This window comes from Pan paniscus, chromosome 18 (assembly GCF_029289425.2).
Source record: "Pan paniscus chromosome 18, NHGRI_mPanPan1-v2.0_pri, whole genome shotgun sequence".
Classification (NCBI taxonomy): domain Eukaryota; kingdom Metazoa; phylum Chordata; class Mammalia; order Primates; family Hominidae; genus Pan; species Pan paniscus.
In genome coordinates this window covers 22,910,967-22,930,516 of record NC_073267.2, presented here as the reverse complement: position 1 = coordinate 22,930,516, position 19,550 = coordinate 22,910,967, and the positions used below count along the sequence as shown (strand labels likewise).

At 37.7% G+C, this 19,550-nt stretch overlaps 1 protein-coding gene across 1 annotated transcript in view; it reads right to left on the bottom strand.

Moving 5' to 3' along the window:
- Positions 1–1,607: 1,607 nt before the first annotated feature.
- The window catches only part of MOSMO (modulator of smoothened), a 76,873-nt gene continuing 58,930 nt past the window's right edge, over positions 1,608–19,550 (bottom strand). Inside the window, exons 2-3 of the mRNA XM_003807824.6 lie at positions 10,549–10,761; positions 1,608–5,557 (exon numbers count right to left, since the gene is read on the bottom strand). Of these exons, the coding sequence (XP_003807872.1) occupies positions 5,373–5,557; positions 10,549–10,761 (398 nt within the window). The 3' untranslated portion in view covers positions 1,608–5,372. The remainder of the gene's footprint in view (positions 5,558–10,548; positions 10,762–19,550) is intronic.

Sequence of the window (19,550 nt, the reverse complement as noted above, 5' to 3'; positions counted from 1 at the left end):
TTCTGTAGACAATGGGAATGACAGAAATGTGAACATGGAAATAATATGCTTTCTTTTGTGTTACGAGTATCTTGGCAGAATTGATTTGGATGGATCAGAGTGAATGGAGACCAGTTGAAGGAAGACTGGTTCAATGGCTAGAGAATATGAATGTTGGTCTTAAGTCCAAGGCCCACATGTCAAAGATGAGTGCTCTGCTGATATCTAGTTGAGTGACTTTGGAAAAGTCTGAGGCCTCGATTTCCTCACCTGGAAAGTGAAAACACTGGACATGCTCTTTGACATTTCATCCAGCACTGAAATTTTATAGTCTTGTGAAAAATCTCTTCTTGAAATGTTATCTTGGGTGGTCTTAGATTGTGTGTGACTGGAACTGGGGCTGATTTGTAAAACCCTTGAATGTGCTTGAAAATACCAACCCACAGTGTTTTCTTCTCCTGGGAAAAGAACCAAAACTCTTAAAAAATATACATTGTGCTTTCTATCTTTAATACCATTTATAAATAACTACCTTTATTTTTGTTGCTGGGTAACTGTGACCCAGAAGAGTTGACTTTGCATAAAAGGAACCCAGAGTCCTCTAGTCTTGGTGTTTTTCCTATAATCTTCTCATAGTGGCTAGAATAGAGATGATAGAAGAATAAGTCAAAATAAAGTATTTTTGAACCCATGTTGTTTTCAAAGCCACTGTGTTACCTTTTCCTAAGGTATTACCAAATAGAAAAAGTGTCCCCTCCACCATAGCAGCTCAGCATAAATCTACCATTACAATTTCCAATTGACCTATTCATTAATGTTTATAGAAAATAACCCCCCAAAAACCTCTAATCTGTGTTACAAATCAGGAGAAGATTTAGATGATGTGAAGATAGGGTAGGGTGACCAACTCATCCTAGTTTGCCTGGAACTTTCCCAGACATAGTATTTCAAGTCTCACCTCCAAGGAAAGCCCTCAATCTTAGAACCCAAGAACATCTAAATCTTACCATGTCTTAATCCTCCAATTCCCCAGGAGGCTCCTCAAAAGGCCACACAAGGAAGAATCAGCAGCAAACTGTAAATATTTTATTATTATTATTCGGTTGGGCTAATCTTGACACCCCCAGAGAGAGCTATAGTTAAGCTGTGACAGGGCCTAAAGGCCTCTGTATTTGCTCCTCCAGCCCATACTTTAAGATTTTAAAAGCTAAGATCTTTTGGCCTGGAGTAAAGTAGAAACAGAAGACTGAAGCAAAGATGGACTTGGGTCTATGTGCAAGGAAGAAAGAAGAGAAAGATAGTTGGCTTGAGGGCTTTGGCTTGGTTTCTCTCTCCTAGCTCATGGAAGCATGACGCAGAAGGAAAAGCCACATGTATGTGGTCTTTTATTGCTGAGTGACTCTTGGGTAATCATGGCCTAATCGACGTCCTGGAATATTAATGGCATCTCTTCTCTAGCGGTGAGCAAAGAGTGGGAGTGGAAGAAGATAGGGAAAGACTGCCCTCACCCCCCAATGCCAACAACAAAAAACCAACCCAAAAGGCATGGAAGTGGCACTTGTGAATATGTGAAACCTCCATAAGAAATCAATTTTTTAAATGAAGCTTATTTCAAAGTAATAGAAGCCTTTTTAGTTTCTTTAGTAGACAATTTATTTTGATAAACTTGCTCAATAACAAAAATACAAGTGAGGAAAATTATGTTCATTTTATACAGTTGTATTAACAATTTGTTTTGAAACTATTAATTGAAAAATGTTATAACCAATTAGAAAACAATTCTTAATAAAGTTTGGGATAATATACAGACCTTGATCACAAACTTCAAAATCTCTTGAGGTGATACAACTAAAAGTCCTGTGTAGGGAATCCTACCTACACGGGCCATCTTTTCCTTCATGTTTTTATCCTTCAAAAATTTTCTGAAAGACAGCTTACTGTTTTGAATTGTGAATGTAAATTTAATTTTTTAAAGATGAAGTGGGTTGATAAAACAGTTACTATAATCAGAGTAACTTGTGGCTAGTAGTCTTTTAATAAAGACAAAATAAATGCAACATGTTCTTCCCATGAAGCCCATGATGCAAAATAATAGCTAACAGCATATGCAAAGTTAGTTTCCAATACTGTATTTTTCAGGGCCTTTCCTCTAAATCAACAGATTGTTTGTCACCAGGACTATTTATTATTTCACTTAATAGATTAAACAGTGAATTCACAGAACATCAAGTGGGGATATCAAAGCTTTAGGCAAAAGGGTAAAAACCAATAGTGTTTTGGTCATCTAGAACATTAAAAAGAAAAAAGAGCCATCCTTCAAAAACAAAACAAATGAAACAGAAAATAGGTTTATAAGAGGTGGAAGAGTCAGAAAAATTACATACACACATTAACAACATAGAACATGGATTACCTTTGGAAAGAATCATACTGAAATGTTTGCTTTTAATAAATTGAAGATTTTTCATGTTTACAGATGTTTGGGTATGTTCAATAGGAGCTTCCAAAAATTTCAAACTAATTCAGTCTTGTGCAAATAAAACCTAAAAATAGTTTTCAGCAGATTTTACAGTGATATTCTTAGGTATGAGAAGAATGCACACACTCTAAAAACAATGAAACAGACAAAAGTTTGACAAATGATTGCACCATAAAACAGTGTTTTATATACAGTTTACAAGATATGATTTCCTGCTATAAATTAATACTGTACTATATAGTACTTATTATAGTGACCTTTTTTAAAAGCAACTGCTGACAGTTGTCTATCTTTTCACTTATAGGATTTATAGAAATCTATATGAATGAATCCATTTCAATGTCTGGTCTGCAAGAGTACGAAGACTTGACTTCACATACTACTTGATGGGATGGTTTAATCCTGGGTTAGAGTGCTGACTGGCTAGAGGGAGTTTTCCCCCATCAGCCCTGTATGCACTGGACCTCCAAGACAACAATGAAATTAAAGACAATTTAATGGTTTGGGTAATAGATACAAATAAAACCTTAAATTTTGTAATCTTAAATGCAATACCACCATAAGTGAAAGAAGTAAACAGTGGGGAAATTCTTAGCAGCTGAGAAACTTTCTCTCCCCATGCTCATGATCCAGTTAAAAATATTTTGAGAAACTATTTACAATACAATTCATCTTTTGGAAGAGAAAAGCTCTTGGTCATGTCATAAGTTAATTTGAACCATACTTTGCTAACACTTTATCTCAGTGGTATATAACGGTGACAACCAAAGCTTTCCTTCAAAGTGATCCATTTGACTGAGGACCAATCAAATAAGAATAGCAACTGCAATCCCAAATGTCCATAGAACATGTCCAGTGGTATTCTTAAGACTTGACTAGACATCATCATACTTGGGGAGAAACAGTCTCCCTCAGGATCTCCCAAAGGTTTCTTTTACTCTGGGAAGGAAAAGTATGACATTCTCCCAGAACACTTAAGAAATGCACCACAGTGGTGGTCCATCTCTCTCCCCAATTCCTGAGTGAGCTCAAACACTGGGGTTTTCTTTCACAATAAAATACTGCTGAATTAACAGTAAGATAGAAGACTGTCAAACAAGCCAGTGTGAAACACATCAAGCACCTCCATTTCATAGTGTGAATATCTGAGGAGGTAGCTCCCATCTTTGAAGTAATCATTCTAGAACTGATAATCTAGCCTTAAAAACAGTGCATTCATTTCTGCTTGTGTGAAGCATGGGCCACACGGGACTCTACTGACAGGGAGTCATTTGGGTCATCAGTTCACTATAAATGACAGGGACATTTGGGTCACCAGTTCACTATAAAGAGGAGAAACTTAGCTCCACTGCCATGAAACACCCTGTCCCACATTTCAAACAGGAGATTATCTATAGTGTTCACCAGGAAAAACAAGCATTGATGCGAAGGCATGGAGATGTGGAGAAGAGAAATACTGTATTTTAAAACTGTGAGTTCAAGGGTTAGCTGCAATGCTTCTTTTAGGGAAGAACTTAAAGCTGTGGGTTTAGTACAGCCCTTTAAAGTAAATGCAAAAATATTAGCTTTTAGCAAATAAAGGCATATAACATATAAAGAAAATATTGTATTGCCCAGGTTTTGGTAAAGATGTATTAATAATGCTTACAGATAAAAATAATGAAATTAGTGTTGTAAATAGCCAAAATAGCCAGATATTTACTAGCGAACTTTGTATTTATGTAAAGTGTGCCTGAACATATAAAATGCATTATTAATGTAACAGACTGAGCCAGTAGAAAAAGAATCTCTGTACAATAGACAACAGTTGCCAATAATTTAAATAGTGTCAGATTCCCCAAATTATAAGGTTTGACATGATCTTACCTTCTACTATCATATACAAATAAATTAACCCTACAAATAATTTTTAGCTTAACTTAAAATCGCACCTAGAAAGGTATGGGATTATCTGTACCTATTACAAAAACCTGTTAAAATCAAGGGCTGCTACAAAGAATGAGGTAAACTGAAGACTCTCTCCACTATGCAGCCTTCAGATAAATGGCTTTTTTTTCTATTGGGTTCTAGGTTTGCACACCACAGTGTTTTGCTAGCAAAGCATTCAGAATTCTCTTCCAGGAACTGTTTGCATGTGTGTGTATATAAATTTACACACACATACACACACACACACACATATATATACACACTGTATACTGCATCAGCAAAATATATATATTATATATATTTATATAAATATAAGGAAGATTTCCCCCACCCACCCACCCAAAACATGTGTCTTAGTGTTTGATTTTTTTTTTTTTTTGTACACAGAGAGAGGGAATTTCAGAATTTTTACATACATTTTAGCAAACAAGTTTTGATCTATTGGCTTCTTGGTGCAGTAATGCAACGGCAATCCATTCTGGTGCCAAAGGCTCATACTATTACAAGGAAGTTGTGAACACTAATTTCTTAGGAGGTGAGGCCAGCCCCACATGAACTTCTCTTGCATCCCTCTGGTCCACCATGACACATAAATACTTAGACTTTTTTTTTTTCCTCTAATGAATCATTAGACATTAAAAACGGAACAACAGAGTCACAAAGGGCCACATGCTTTTCGGTATAAAGCATTCTCCTTCTCTAGGTTGCTATCACAGTGCAGACCTGACTGCCTGAATATGCTCAGGAGATTTAGTCAATATTGTCTGTATTTGGTTATGGAAAAGGCTCTCCTTTTTTTTTTTTTAAATCCAAAGTGCATAGTGAGAACAAATCAAAGCATTTTTTTTTTCCTTCTCAGCATCAGTTTCATCTGAGCATCTTCCCATGAGAGGCCTGCTCAGATGCCTCGCCTTTGTCCTCTCCACCCTCCAAAAATAAAAAAATAAAATAAAAAATAATAAGAGTCAAGCAATTTAGACATTCATCAGCCTGGTAAACAAACTTTGCCAGCAAATAGAAGTCCTACTATTGTAAAGAAAATTGATAAGACAAAAAGTACATATGATGACCCAACTACTGTGTTGTTGGGTAATTTATAAGGTTGACCTCCGACTTCATTGATGTAAAATCCTATTGGAAATATTAGGGCAGCCATACAGAAAAGGATCACTGTAAAACAAACCAAAACACAACATTAGTAACATGGTTTGGTGATTTCAAAAAACAATGAAAATTTGGCACAAAGGAAGCTTATAAGAAGGGCTGGCCAAACCTGTTAAAACATGGGCCACTTGTTAAAAATTTGTATATATTACAGGTCACATAGTATCCCTGAAGCCTAACAATACAGTAAAAGCTAGGTTAGGCTTTTATGTAAGTTTTAGGACAATTCTGAATATCAGGATTAAGAAAGTCCTTTTCCAAACCTACCAAATCCTCACAAATACGATTCCTAGCCATTTACAATAGTAATTAAGGGCACTAGCTAGAGTCAGATAGGGGCTCAATTCCAGCTCTATTGCCTACTAGCTGTGTAATCTTAAGCTTCTGGTTCCCTTCTGAAAATGGGGGAAATACTAGAAGGATAAATAAAATAATGTCTAGTCCCTGACACAGTGCCAGGTAACAGTAAGTGCTGAATGAGTGCTGCATACCATTATCACAATAGTTACTATTCTGACAATTCTCTGTTCCTCTCAGTGTTAGTGAGAAGGAATTGGAGAAAAGGTACATATAAATAAGCATCACTTATCTTACTCTGATTTAAAATCAGCTAGTAGAGGCTGGGCATGGTGGCTCATGTCTGTAATCCCAGCACTTTGGGGGGCCGAGGCGGGCGGATAACCTGAGGTCATGAGTTTGAGACCAGCCTGGCCAACATGGTGAAACCCTGTCTCTACTAATAATACAAAAATTAGTCAGGCGTAGAGGTGCAAGCCTGTAATCCCAGCTACTCAGGAGGCTGAGGCAGGAGAATCACTTGAACCTGGGTGGTGGAGGTCGTAGTGAGCCGAGATTGTGCCACTGCACTCCAGCCTGGGCAACAGACTGAGACTCTGTCTCAATACAAAAATAAATAAAAATAAAATAAAATAAAACCAGCTAGTAGAAATAACCTCAGATCTCTGGGATTAGTAAAGTGTCACAGTGGTTATCTCCTATCATGGATAATATTCCAAAAAATAAAATCTCTGTCTGGTTTCTGAATACCCAGAGAGGTAGGTTAAAGTCAGGGAGGATAGGTAACCTTCTTTGAGTTTTGCATGTAAACACAAAGGAGTATATTATTTGTTAAAATGTTTTTAAAAGGATATCAGAAAACCCAATGTCCAGGTAAAAGTGATTCCACAGTCCAGTGTTTCAGCAAATGGCCTGCTCCCTTGTGCTACCAAAGAAATGGTCTTCTTAGTGAACACAAACTATTTACAGATAGGCTAGCTTTTCCAAGAAAATATTTTTGCTTTTTGAAAGCATATTGCTCAAGTGTTCATTGTCCTTCAACTTTCTCTGGAGGCAGAAATACTTCTTCAGTGTAATGTGAGGACAGATTACTAGTACATGAAGAGTTGGACCTTCCATTATTAACTGAATGCGTTTTCACCTCCAGGTGAAAACTATCCCCCAGCAATACTAACAGAGTCCTGGATAAACATTTCAGCTGACACTCGTCTCTACATTTTTTTGTGTGTTAACCAATCAACAAAACTTTCAGAGTTTTAAAAAAGTCAATTAGGAACCCCTTCCAGAAGGAATAACTCCAGCAATACAATGAGAAAAAACATTTGCTTAAGTAATACATCAGCTTAAGAAACAACAGCACTCTTACTTGTACGATTTAGGTAGATTATTTTATATTATACAAACTTACAGCTTATTTCATTTTGGGCAAATGACCACACCAAATAATATTACATAAGCAAACTTGGATTTTTTTAGATAGCTACTATAGAACAAATGAAAAATTCAGGCATTATGTTTTATAGCTTTTAGCTTTTTTGTTGCATAGTCAGCAACAAATAACTATTAGTGCTGCCAATGCCCACTTATCAGTGTTGTCTGTCACCAATTTCTAATGGTTCCACGGCTTAATATGGTCTGGTGAGTAAAATGAAACCACAATTTAGGTAACTATACACAATCTAATTTAAAAAACAATGGGGCAAAATTATTGTTGTAAAACAATTTTTTTCTTAATGTTGACTAATCTCAAGAAACAAGTAATTTAGAAAAGTACTTTAGGAATATGCAGATGTTAAATTTGTTCATTGTGTTGACATGCCAACTTTGTTCCTATCATTTCCTATTTTCTACTCTAAAAAAGATCTATCCTTTATAATGGAGTAATCATTCTGCAACCAAAGAGTTTAACATTTTCAAGAGTTAAATATTTTCCAAATTTGTTAGAAAAGGCTTAAATTTTAAGGGAACAATGAAGTCCTGTTTAACCTTAGTTTTAAATCCAAGGAAGCAGGTTCTCTATACTTCCTGGGAGCAGATTTAATGCAGGTGGATGAGTTTTTCTTTTAAGCTATTGTGAACTATTAAGTTACTTTAGATGTTAAAATATTATTAATGCTGATAATATCAAACTTTGAAGGCTGAGCTTTGGATCCTAAATAAGTTTGTAAAGACACAATTTCATATCCTCCATGGCACAGATTTCTTGGTGGCGAGAGTCAGAAATCAGGTGCACTGGTAGGTGAGGGTGGAAATCAGGGTGGCAAAGGAAAGAACAAGGGCCAAACTTGAAGAACAGGACGACTCATCTTGGTTTCTCTTGCCCCCATAGGGAACCCCCATCATGTGGGGGCTCTTCTCTGAGACATATTTCCCCACTGTGCACGGCCATCAGAAGATATCACCCTTACATTATTATGAAAACTATAGCTTAACGGGAATAGAAATACACATAATAAAGTACATTTTTCAGGGGTGGAGTGGAAACACTAGGGGGCGCCCAATCCCTCTCAGAACTGTCACCCCAGCCACTCGTTCTGGTACCAAAAACAATGTATTTAAGGAAGCTAAAAGCAAGGCAGCCCTTATCCTCACCCTCAAGGTCCTCACGCACCAGGGAGGTTCTCAGAAGCCTTGAGCCATTAGACTCATTAACCTGTTTGACTAGGGAGCCCCAGGAGGTCCTCGGTGGGGCTGTCATGGGATATGGGGGAGCTCTATGCTTGCTTAAATGAAATTAGCTCAAAGATATATTACGTTTAAAAACCAAGATACAGAACAGTAGAAAAAATTTTACATAAATATGTATGTATGGAACACACACATAATAGATATGTTTCTGTGCACTGAATACCTCTAGTAGGAAACCCCAGAAACTGGTAAAAATGGTTGCCTCCAGGAAAGGGGTTAATGGGATGGCTGGGTGACAGGGCCAAATATGATTTCACATGGTTACCCTTTCAGAGATTTTGAATTATGCATCATACGCACATATTATTTCAAAAAGTTAAATTATTTAAAAAATAAAGGAAAAAATACATTGCATTTGGGGGCAACTACACATACTTAAATATTATCTGCTTAAGGGGAATGGAAAACAGATAATCCTAGTTCTTTCCCTTTATTGGGTCATAAGAATCTATAGCTCATGAGAGCATATAACGTTTCGACTCACACTACCTTGCTAAATCATATTTTAGGTTTTTGGTATTCGAGGCATATGCATTCCCAAATTTCAACTAAATCCAGAAACTAAATCCTTCTTTGATATTATTTCACTCCTTGAAGAGTGATTTCTATCTGGATTAGTGAATCTGTGAGTAAAAGATAAAGAAGCAGATTCTCTTTAAATTTCTCATCAATATCCTTAACTTTAGCCGCACTGTTTCTACGATTGCTTCTGGACCCTCTCTCCAGAAAAGAATTGTCTCAGGAGGTCTGTTTGACAGGGGAAAGGTCACCAACTTGTTTCACTCCGCTTAACAAGGATGGAGAACCTTTTTTATATAAAAGGCAACTTGATCTAAATTTAAAAATTAAGGGCAATATAGATAAACAGAGCCAGAAACATACACATTAAAGAGTATCAATTTCAGAGAATACAGGAAGAAACAGAGGCTCATGAAGGAATATCACTCTCCTGCAGCCCTTTAGGATAAACTGAGTTTTAACATTAATAGGGATACATGGGATTATCCCTTATCCCAATTATATGCGTTCTAAATGAAAATATCAAGAGAAAGTCAGCTGTTATATTTATTTTTAAAAACATATGCAAACCTGAGATTATTTTAAGGCACTGAATTAAAAGTCTCATTTGCATAGGTATTGTTCTCCTGTTTCTTTAGAGCAGGATTTCTAAACAGTGGCTCTACTGCTACTTGGAACCAGATAATTCTTTGTTGTGGGGGGCTGTCCTATGTATTTGTAGGATGTTTAGCAGCCTCCCTGCCTCTACCCACCAGCATCCCCCTAGTTGTGACTACCAAAAATGTTTTCAGATATTGTTAAATATCCCCTGGGGTGCAAAATTGCTTTGGAGAGAAAGAAGCACGAAAGCAGAATTGCAGAAATGTCTTTTCTTTGTGCATTTTTGTTTCTTCTGTTTAACTTGAGATAAATCTCTGATGTGTTGTGAAATTAAACCAATTTTGCAAAGTACAAGAGAATGTGTAATATATAAACTTATACCCTTGGGCAGAGCTTAATGGAGTAAGAAATATTGATAAACAATTATTAAATAACAAAATGTGTTGATTTTTCAATGGTTACAACATACAGCAGAAACTCAAAATCAATATTAAAAAATATTTCCACCTTCATCTAATTTATATTTTTATGTATTTGTTCTATATTTATCTTTATTTTTATAGATGATACCAATAGCTTCAAGAAGAGGAAAAGACTCAGGCTACTGGTAACTCTGAGTCACAAACCTGGAACACTTATGTCACAATCTGAGCAAAAATAAAATTCATTAAAATAGCATTTCATACAAAGTGATTAAAGTTGTGGATGTCCTGGTCTTGCAGAAAGAGTTTTGAAGAAATGATGGGACTGTGTAGAGTCTATCTCACGGCCATACACAAGTGGTGCTCTTTGATGATTATGAAGTCCTTATTACTGATTCTTGATTATCTTCATAAAAATACCAGTGTGGGTGGGTGCCTTCTAGACAAATTTAGTAAGCACAGGTTACTTACTTCCAGTGAATGCTATCCATCGAGCATATTTTGTAGCTTCTCTTCGCCAGTGGGAAGCCACCAGCAAACCACATGTGACAGTCAATGAAATGATTCCCATGATGATAAAAAACAGTGTGGTGACCCACTCCGGGGGAAGCCGGGGAGGGATGCACGTCCGGTCTCGTCCATGGATTGTTTGACACTGTCGCACGAGGCCCACAGTGAGTGCTCCTGGGGAGATGCAAATGGTGGGAATACTTTAGTGGGTTTGGCCTGTCCAGGGAATATTCCTCACCACCACCCCTTTAGTTCTTAAATCTCATTTATCTCTTCGTGGGTCATTCAAGCACATCCTAAGTCCTACTCTTCAGCATCTGCTGTAGTTCATAACGTAGTAATACTTAGTTTAACATACAAAGTGAACCTAAAAAAATAACAAATGACCTCAGAAAAGTCGTAACAGGCAGTTCACTCAGGCATTCATTAAATAAATACTTTTCTGAGTAATTGTGTCAGGTATTTTTCTAGGCTCCAGGGAAATAACAGCAGACAGGATGAGGTTCCTGCCCTCACTGAGCCTGCATGCTGGCAGAAAGAACTGGTATTTTTTGATTCCTAGATCCAAGACTCATTGTATATGACTTCATTTTGGCTGAAAAGAAAATCACTTTTCAGGAAATTGAAGACAAACCTGAAATATGCCTAATTGTAATATAGAAATAAAATTAAATAATAGATTAAATGCCAGAAGCAATATGTTTATGAAAGGTATAAGGTCTAAGAATATTACAGTATAAGTAGTTTTCCATTAAACTCAAGAAAATGTTGGAAAAACTAGGAGGGCCCTCTGTCCCAAACTTGGTATATTCACCAATTTTTGTAGAGTTTACAAGTGTTCACACTGCCAAACCATGGCTGGCATGCTTCACAGAAAATCACAAAGGCAAATCATGAAGGTAATTCTTAAAGTGTCTCTCCCCATTCAAATAAAAGTGATTTTGGTAAAACATCAAGCATTATTTTTCCATAAGGATGTTCTCATGTCAAACCCAAGGGCCCTCCCTCAATCAAATTTGGGGTAATTTATAAAAACTTAGATTAGAAAGGTGACAGAGTAATTATTTTATCTTCTTCCCCAATAAGAAGAATGTTTACAATGGTACTTCTCAATAAAAACTACTTGTTTCCCCTTCCAAGAGCAATGGCAAATGGGAAAAGTTACCAAAAATATAGGAATGGAAATTTCTGGAGCTATTAGAAACATAACAGATTTTTGCATTTTGGGGGGATTTTTTTGGTCTACATTCTTTTATTTATAGAGATGGGGTCTATGTTTCCCAGGCTGGTCTAGAACTCCTGGTCTCAAGCGATCCTCCCGCCTTGGCCTTCCAGTGTGCTGAGATTACAGGTGTGAGCCACTGTGCCTGGCCAGCATTATTTTCTCAATATGAACACAAAAATAAAAAAGACATTGACCTCGAAATCATAGCACTTGCCACAAACAAATGTCTTCTGTGAAGGGAACTGGTGAAATTCCTAGTGGCATTTTGGGAAGCTGCCCTGGTGGGAAGACAGAGCAGGGCTGGACTTGTGTGTGCACGTGCACGTGTGGCTAGGTGGGGCTGCTGGAAGGAGGGTGCTTTTCTGCAACTTGAGTTTGGCCATTGATGTATTTTGAGAAATAAAGCAACTTGTTGAAATAAAATGAAACAAGAAATCAGTTCTCTCAAGTTGAGTTTGAGTCCTCCCCCAAATGCTAACTGTTAAGCAGAGAAGAAAATAAACAAGCTGTACTTTTTCTCCCAAGTCATCTAATAACTATACCCATCTGGTGATCCCTGCCCAGGTGCAAGCAACATTATACTTATGGGGTTATCACAGGCAGGAGGAAGGCAGACCGGACAGAAAGTACACAAATCTTCACAAAAATGCCACACACTATGCCACACACCACCTTCTACTTGGAGCTGATTGACTTCATAGGCCAAAGAGAAGTAAATCAGTAAAAAAAAAAATTGTCACACTATTTATTGCTAACCTTTTAAGTTTCACGGTAATTGCTTGAAACCAGAAGAGAGGATTTGGTAGAGGTGAGTAGGCACCAGGGAATTGCATGACTGTTCTTAAACAAAAACACTAAAAAGTCTCCTTGAAAACAAACAAAAAAAAACTTGAGGGAGTGTCTTATGATAAGGCATTTTCTTGTAATTTTGGAAATAAAGAAGGCATTCACAGCAGTGCTCGAGAACTCTTAACAGGAAACTCCTCCTGATCATTCAGCAAAAGACCGTTAACAAATTATCCTTTTCCAGTCACTGTTCCATTTATAAAAGATGTAACTGCTGGCAATGAAAGACCCTCTGACAAAATGCAATATTATGAATTATTATATTAGCAACTTTCTTCTCAATTTAACATACAAAGTCTGTACAGTTACAAAGGTAACTACATACCTATTGAACTTAGATTTACATTTGATTATTTTTTGCTGGTAAATATTAAAAATTGTAGGTTCAGTACATCATAACTGAACTTTCCTTCTAAATATTTGAGTATCCTTATGTTGACTTTCTTACTCTCTCAGCGTTAGAAATGAAATTTAACTTAACCTCCTGTGCCTGTAGATTCTGAGTGGAATTGCTTTCCTCCTCCTCTGTCTAGCACACCACACCAAGTGACTACAAACAGAACAAGTAGGAAAATTTCAACACCTTCTATAAAACTGCAAATAATCTGACCACGGTTTAGCTTTAAAAGAATAGCTATAGTCCTGTATTTATCAAATTCCTTATCACAATAAATCAAAACCAAATAGCAGCTCTATTCTAGAAGAAAAAAAGCTAATGCTAATCGACAAACAGAAGGCATACTGTATATAAGAAAATCAATACACTTTTTTTTTTTTTTTTTTTGAGATGGAGTCTCGCTCTGTCACCCAGGCTGGAGTGCAGTGGCGCGATCTCCCGGCAAGCTCCGCCTCCCGGATTCACGCCATTCTCCTGCCTCAGCCTCCCGAGCTGCTGGGACTACAGGCGCCCACGACTACGCCCGGCTAATTTTTTTGTATTTTTAGTAGAGACGGGGTTTCACCGTGTTAGCCAGGATCGTCTCGATCTCCTGACCTCGTGATCCGCCCGTCTCGGCCTCCCAAAGTGCTGGGATTACAGGCGTGAGCCACCGCACCCAGCCAATACACAAATATTTTGCTGAGTCTCTCTCGTGCTCAGCATAGTAGCAGTCAGAGATTCAACAACTAATATGCTCACACATTCAGTAAAAATAGACTTTCCTTAAATATGCAAGGGCTAATGCAAACAGTGGTCAGTCAACATTGTTAAAGTTCATTTTCTTGAGTGAGACTCTAAGTTGACAACATTTATAACACAGTCATATATTTTCTGTAAGCTGACTGGGGGAATTTGCAAGGCTAACTGTGCTGTTACTATTAAATCTTATAAATTCAGGTCTGTTAGTACCCGAACTTTCACCAGGTCTTCAAATTTAATATTTTACCTCAAGGAATTACCTCCTTGAGCTTCAGACTCATCACCCACATTAATAGTCAAGATCTTTTACTTCTTCTAAATTCCCTTAACACATTTAGTCTGTATCCTACAACCATGCACTTACTTTAAGGTAGCTTCTTTTTATCCCCAAACAGGACATGAGCTTTTCAGAGGAGGGAACTGCACCTTCCACTCCACTGGAAACCCCAAAGTGGCCTGCAGTAGTGGAATTCATAAGCATTAAGTGAGTTTAAATGTATTAAAAACAAGCTAAATTTAAAATCGCACTGCATTAAATAAGTTCTCTACTGTAGAGCTATCTTAGTGTGGTTTCTGCACACTTATTAAATACAAGCTCAGCCATTCACGAATTTTTGTTTTATCCAACAGGTCTTTTTGCCTCTTGAAGGGGCCTGTAATTCCATTCCCCAAACAGCCAATCCATCTGTACCCTGCAGCTGTTTCCTAGGTAACTAACCCAGCCAAATAAAAGACTTGTACACGATAGGAAAAAGGAAATGGAACTAGAAACTACAGCATCCCACATGCCTCTCAGTATCTCACCTGTGCAGCATAACACACAAAAGGAAAGTCATCCTGAGTCTTACTCCATTAAGTGGGGGCATCTTAAGAAGCTTCGACGCTCGTCATCTGTAAATCCAGACACTGTTAAAACGATTTAATACAGCCAGTCTGAGCATGTCTGTTGCCACAGTGAGGATGATTATAAGGTATGTCATCACTACATGTAAAAGCAGTGTCACAGAAAATCTGTAACACAGGGGCTGTAAGGCAGAAAGGCGCACGGCCACCAGTCTGTCAGAGCAAATCATGTGGAGTGCTTGCCAACCTGGCCAGAGAGAGGGTTTTCCCATACAGGGTTGGATTTCAGCAAAAATAGCGAAGTTAACATTAGCTATTATCTTCTTCCATCTCCCTGTTACGTTTTCCTCCTCTGGACAATGCTCTCCTCCTCTCACGGGGCTCTCCCTGTCAGCTCTAGGTACTGTGATTTGGAGTGCCCAATCCCTACCACAGATGTGGATCTCTTGCTCTACTTCCTCCTTGGGGAAATAAAATCTGTTCTTGGCAAGCTGTTTCACTGGTTACACAGGCCAAAAAATACTCTACCACAAATGTCTTAATGATTGATAAAAGCTTAACATACTGCCTTTCCCAAGAGCATTTGTATTTGAGCGAGGGGTAGTATCCCAATTGAACTGAAATTACGGAGTTTCATGTTTTAGCAATGGGCTGGCTGAAGAAATTTAGAATTGGATGGCACGTGAAGATGGGGAACAGGAAGGGGAAAGACCCCAGTGTACACAGCCCTGTGCACCTCCCTGGGTAAGTCAGACGCTGGCAGCTCGCCCTCTGAATGAGTAGAAGCACAAAAACAAAACAACAGCCTACGGGTAACTTAAAAACGTCACACACCTAATTTTTTCCTCTAGAAACATAGCTAGTGGTGATGATTTTTATCTGCTATGATTTCTAAATTGTATTTTAGGATATAGGTGCTTATAAATAGCAAACTGGCCAAAAAAAAAGAGTGAACAGGTAAAGCAAAGAAACTTAATGAGCTACACATGGACAGTGTCTGAAAACCTGAGTAACATAATAGGCTGAGGCTGAGCCCTACTCTCCACTGTAGTATGCCCTCCTGTGACTTTCACCTGTTCTTACCCTCCCGGGAGTTTACAGTCACCCATCCTTACAGTTTCTCCCAGTCTCTCACTTTCCTCTTGCCTTCATGTCTTTCCCTACCCAGCCTAGAGTCCTTGATCCATTATGTTACCACCTTTTATCCTTTCATGCACCCACCTGGCAAAAATGATAGCCCTGACTCAATAGAAATTTCTTCCTTCTTGTACTAACCTTCAGGCTGTGGAATGCTGATGGACAAAATCACATCAGAGCAGACGGGTGCTGCTGTAAATTTCTAAATTTTAATCTCAGGGCCGTCATCTCTGTCTAGAAACTAATTAGGTCTCACTAATTCCGTGCTTCACTGTTCTTTGCTGAGGCTGTTCCAAGACTCCTGCACTCTCCTTTAAAAAATCTACCACTTCCTTCATATTCAGTAGGTATCAGTCTCTATTATTTCTCAGAAAAAAGTAGAGGCCATCAGACAGCAAATCCTCAACTGTCTACCATCAAACTTACAAATGTATCTGAACACATTCATTCTTTCATTCTCACAATCCTTTCTCCTTGTGTTTTGGATCCCATCCTCCCCTTCTTTGGGATCTTGCCCAATACATTATTTTCTCTTTTCATATCTATCCTCTTCTGGATCTCAAAAATGTTTGAATGTGTTTAAGTCTCCCCTACCATAAAACAAAACTATCCCATATGCCAACACGTCCTCCAGGGGCATCATGCTTTCTGTTTCTGTCTTGCTTTGTCTAACCTCCCGTGCCCCCAGCCATGGCCAGATTTCCTCCTCCTCTGCTACCTTCACTTCCCAGAGTCTCATTCACTCTTCAACCTACTGAAGGTTGGCTTTTGCCCCAACTACCATTTTGATAGAGCTCTTGTGAAGCTCACTCACTCCATAACACCAACTCTAATGGATGCTTAACATTTAAAGTCCTGGACTTAAAACATTTTAGCAGCATTTGATATAGCTTCTTCAAACACATTTCCTTTGGTTTTGGTAACTCCCTCCATATCTACTGGGTTTCCTCCTGTCTCTTTAGTTTCTCCTCCTTTCATACACACTTTTTTCTTTCCCATTTGTTAAAATTTTGTGTTCTTTAGGGATCTTTCTTGGATCTGGCTCTTCTATAGTGACTCTCTGTCCTAAATCCAAACTCTTTAAAATGGGCTGTAAAGGTCTGGATTATACTGCTTCTAGTCTTTCATTTCTTTTCATACTTGATGCTCTAATTCTTAGATTAATTCCTAATTCATATATCTCCTTATATTATACACACCCCAGGCCCTCATATATGCTGTTCCCTCTGCCTACAATACTCTATCAAACCTCTTTTCCTGGCTACTACCTATGACTAGAAATTCCAGTTGCAGCTTAGAAGTTGCTCCTGGGCTATCTTCCTTGACAAGCTCTTACACTCCCATCCTGAGTTGAGTGCTTGTCCTCTGGGCTCCTATCAAAGCACTGTATCTCCTTACTGAACCTGAAGAGATCATGGGAACCCCTAAAGTTGTAGCCAGTGAGAAGCAGAGGTAGCCTGGGGACCCCCTGACCTTGTGGATAGCATCTGCATTGGGGGCAGCATCTGAATTTGTGGAGAACTGAGTCCTTAATTTGTGAGGTCTGCACTAACTCCAGGTGATTAGTGTCAGAATTGAATTGTCCTGCAGTGCACCAACTTGGGGTTGGAAGAGACTACATATCTTTACATAAAAACTTATATATGAATGTTCATAGCAGTATTATTCATAATAGCCAAAAAGTAGAAGCAATACAAATGTCCATCAACTGATGAATAAAAAACAAAATATCCATACAATGAATTTTTCAGCAATTAAAAAAAAGAACTACTAATACATGTTACAACATGGATAAACCTTGAAAAAACAATGCTTTGTGAAAGCAGCCAGACACAAAAGACCACATATTGTATGATTCCGTTTATGTGAAATGTCCAGAATAGGCAAATCCAAAGAGGCAGAAAATAGACTAGTGGTTGCCAGAGGATGGGGGAAAAAGAAATTGGGAAGTACAGGGTTTCTTTTTCTTGGAATGTTACAAATATTCTGGAATTAGACATTGGTGATAGTTGCACAATACTATAAGAAAATCCATATATGTGAATGTATGAAAAACCACTATGTTGTACATTTTATTTTTTAGGCCATTTTAAGGACTTCATAAGTTGTACACTTTAAAATGGTGAATATTACCTCAAAAGAAATCCAACAATCATTTAAATACCAACTTAAATTCAGTAGCATATGGAAACTTTACTCCAATATAGCTCCATTCTCTCCCTTGTCTTTGAACTATTATTATGCAAATTATATGTATACACTATAAGCCTAACAGAGTTTTATAATTATTGATTTAAAATAAAAAAGTTATAAGCAAAAATATATTTGTACTGACTTTTACATTTACCTACATAGTTACCTTTACCAGTGCTCTTTATTTCTTTATGTGGATCCAAAATATTGACTAGTATCCTTTTATTTCAGCCTGTGGACACACTTTAGTATTTCCTATAGAACATGTCTACTTGTGATGAATTGTCTCCATTTCTGTTTATCTTGAAATGTCTACATTTCTCCTTCATTTTTGATGGATAGTTTTGCTGGATATAGAATTACTGATTGACAGTGATTTTTTTTTTTCTTTCTTTTTAGAGACAGAGTCTCATTCTGTTCTCCAGGCAGAGGGCAGTGGCACGATCTTGGCTCACTGCAACCTCTGCCTACCAGGTTTCAAGCGATCCTCCTACTTCAGCCTCCCAAGTAGCTGGGATTACAGGCATGTGCCACCACGTCCAGCTAATTTTTTTGTATTTTTAGTAGAGATGTTTCTCTACTAAACAACATGCTTCACCATGTTGACCAGGCTGGTCTCAAACTCCTGACCTCAAGTGATCTGCCTGCCTTGGCCTCCCAAAGTGCTGGGATTACAGGCGTGAGCCACCATAACACATCCAGCCGAGAGTGATACAGCACTTTGAACATGTCCCACTGTTCCCTGGCCTAATAGTTTTTGATGAGAAGTCAGCTGTTAATAGTATTGAAGATCCCTTGCATATGAGGATTCACTGTTTTCCTGCTCCCTTCAAGATTCTCTTATGTCTTTGTCTTTCAACTATGATGTTTCTGAATGTATATTACTTTGAGTCTATCCTACTTAGAATCTCTTAGATTTTTCAATGTATAGTTTTTCATCAAATTTGGGGAGTTTTTAGCCATTGTTTTTCTAGACATTCTTTCCGCTCCTTTTTCTCTCTTCTTCAGGAATTCCCGTTATGTGTATGTTGATATACCTGATAATGTCCCACATTTCTTATGTTCTCTTCACTTTTCATTATTTCTTCTTTCTGTTCCTCATATGCAATAATCTCAATTGATGTGTCTTTAAGTTTGATGATTCTTTCTACTTCTGATTTGTTTTAGCTATTTAACTTTTCAACTCCTGAATTTCTATTTTATTTCTGAAAATAATTTCTATCTCTTTATTAGATATTCTCTATGTGGTAAGCCACTGTTTTCAAACTTTCCTTTAATTCTTTGTTATTTTGGGGAACATATTTATAATTACAACAGCTGATTTAAACTCTGTCTAGTAAGTCCAATGTCTGGGCTTCATCAGGAGCAGTTTCTATTGAACGCTTTTATTTTTCCTGTGTATAGGCCACACTTTCCTGTTTCTGTGTGTGTCTTGTAATTTTTAGTTGAAACTGGACATTTGAATAATATAATGTGACAACTATGGAAATCAAATTCCTTCCTTCCCCAGGATTTGTTGTTGTTACTGTTTACTAACCTTCCTGGAATCATTCTGTAAAGTCTGTATCCTTTGTTGCATGT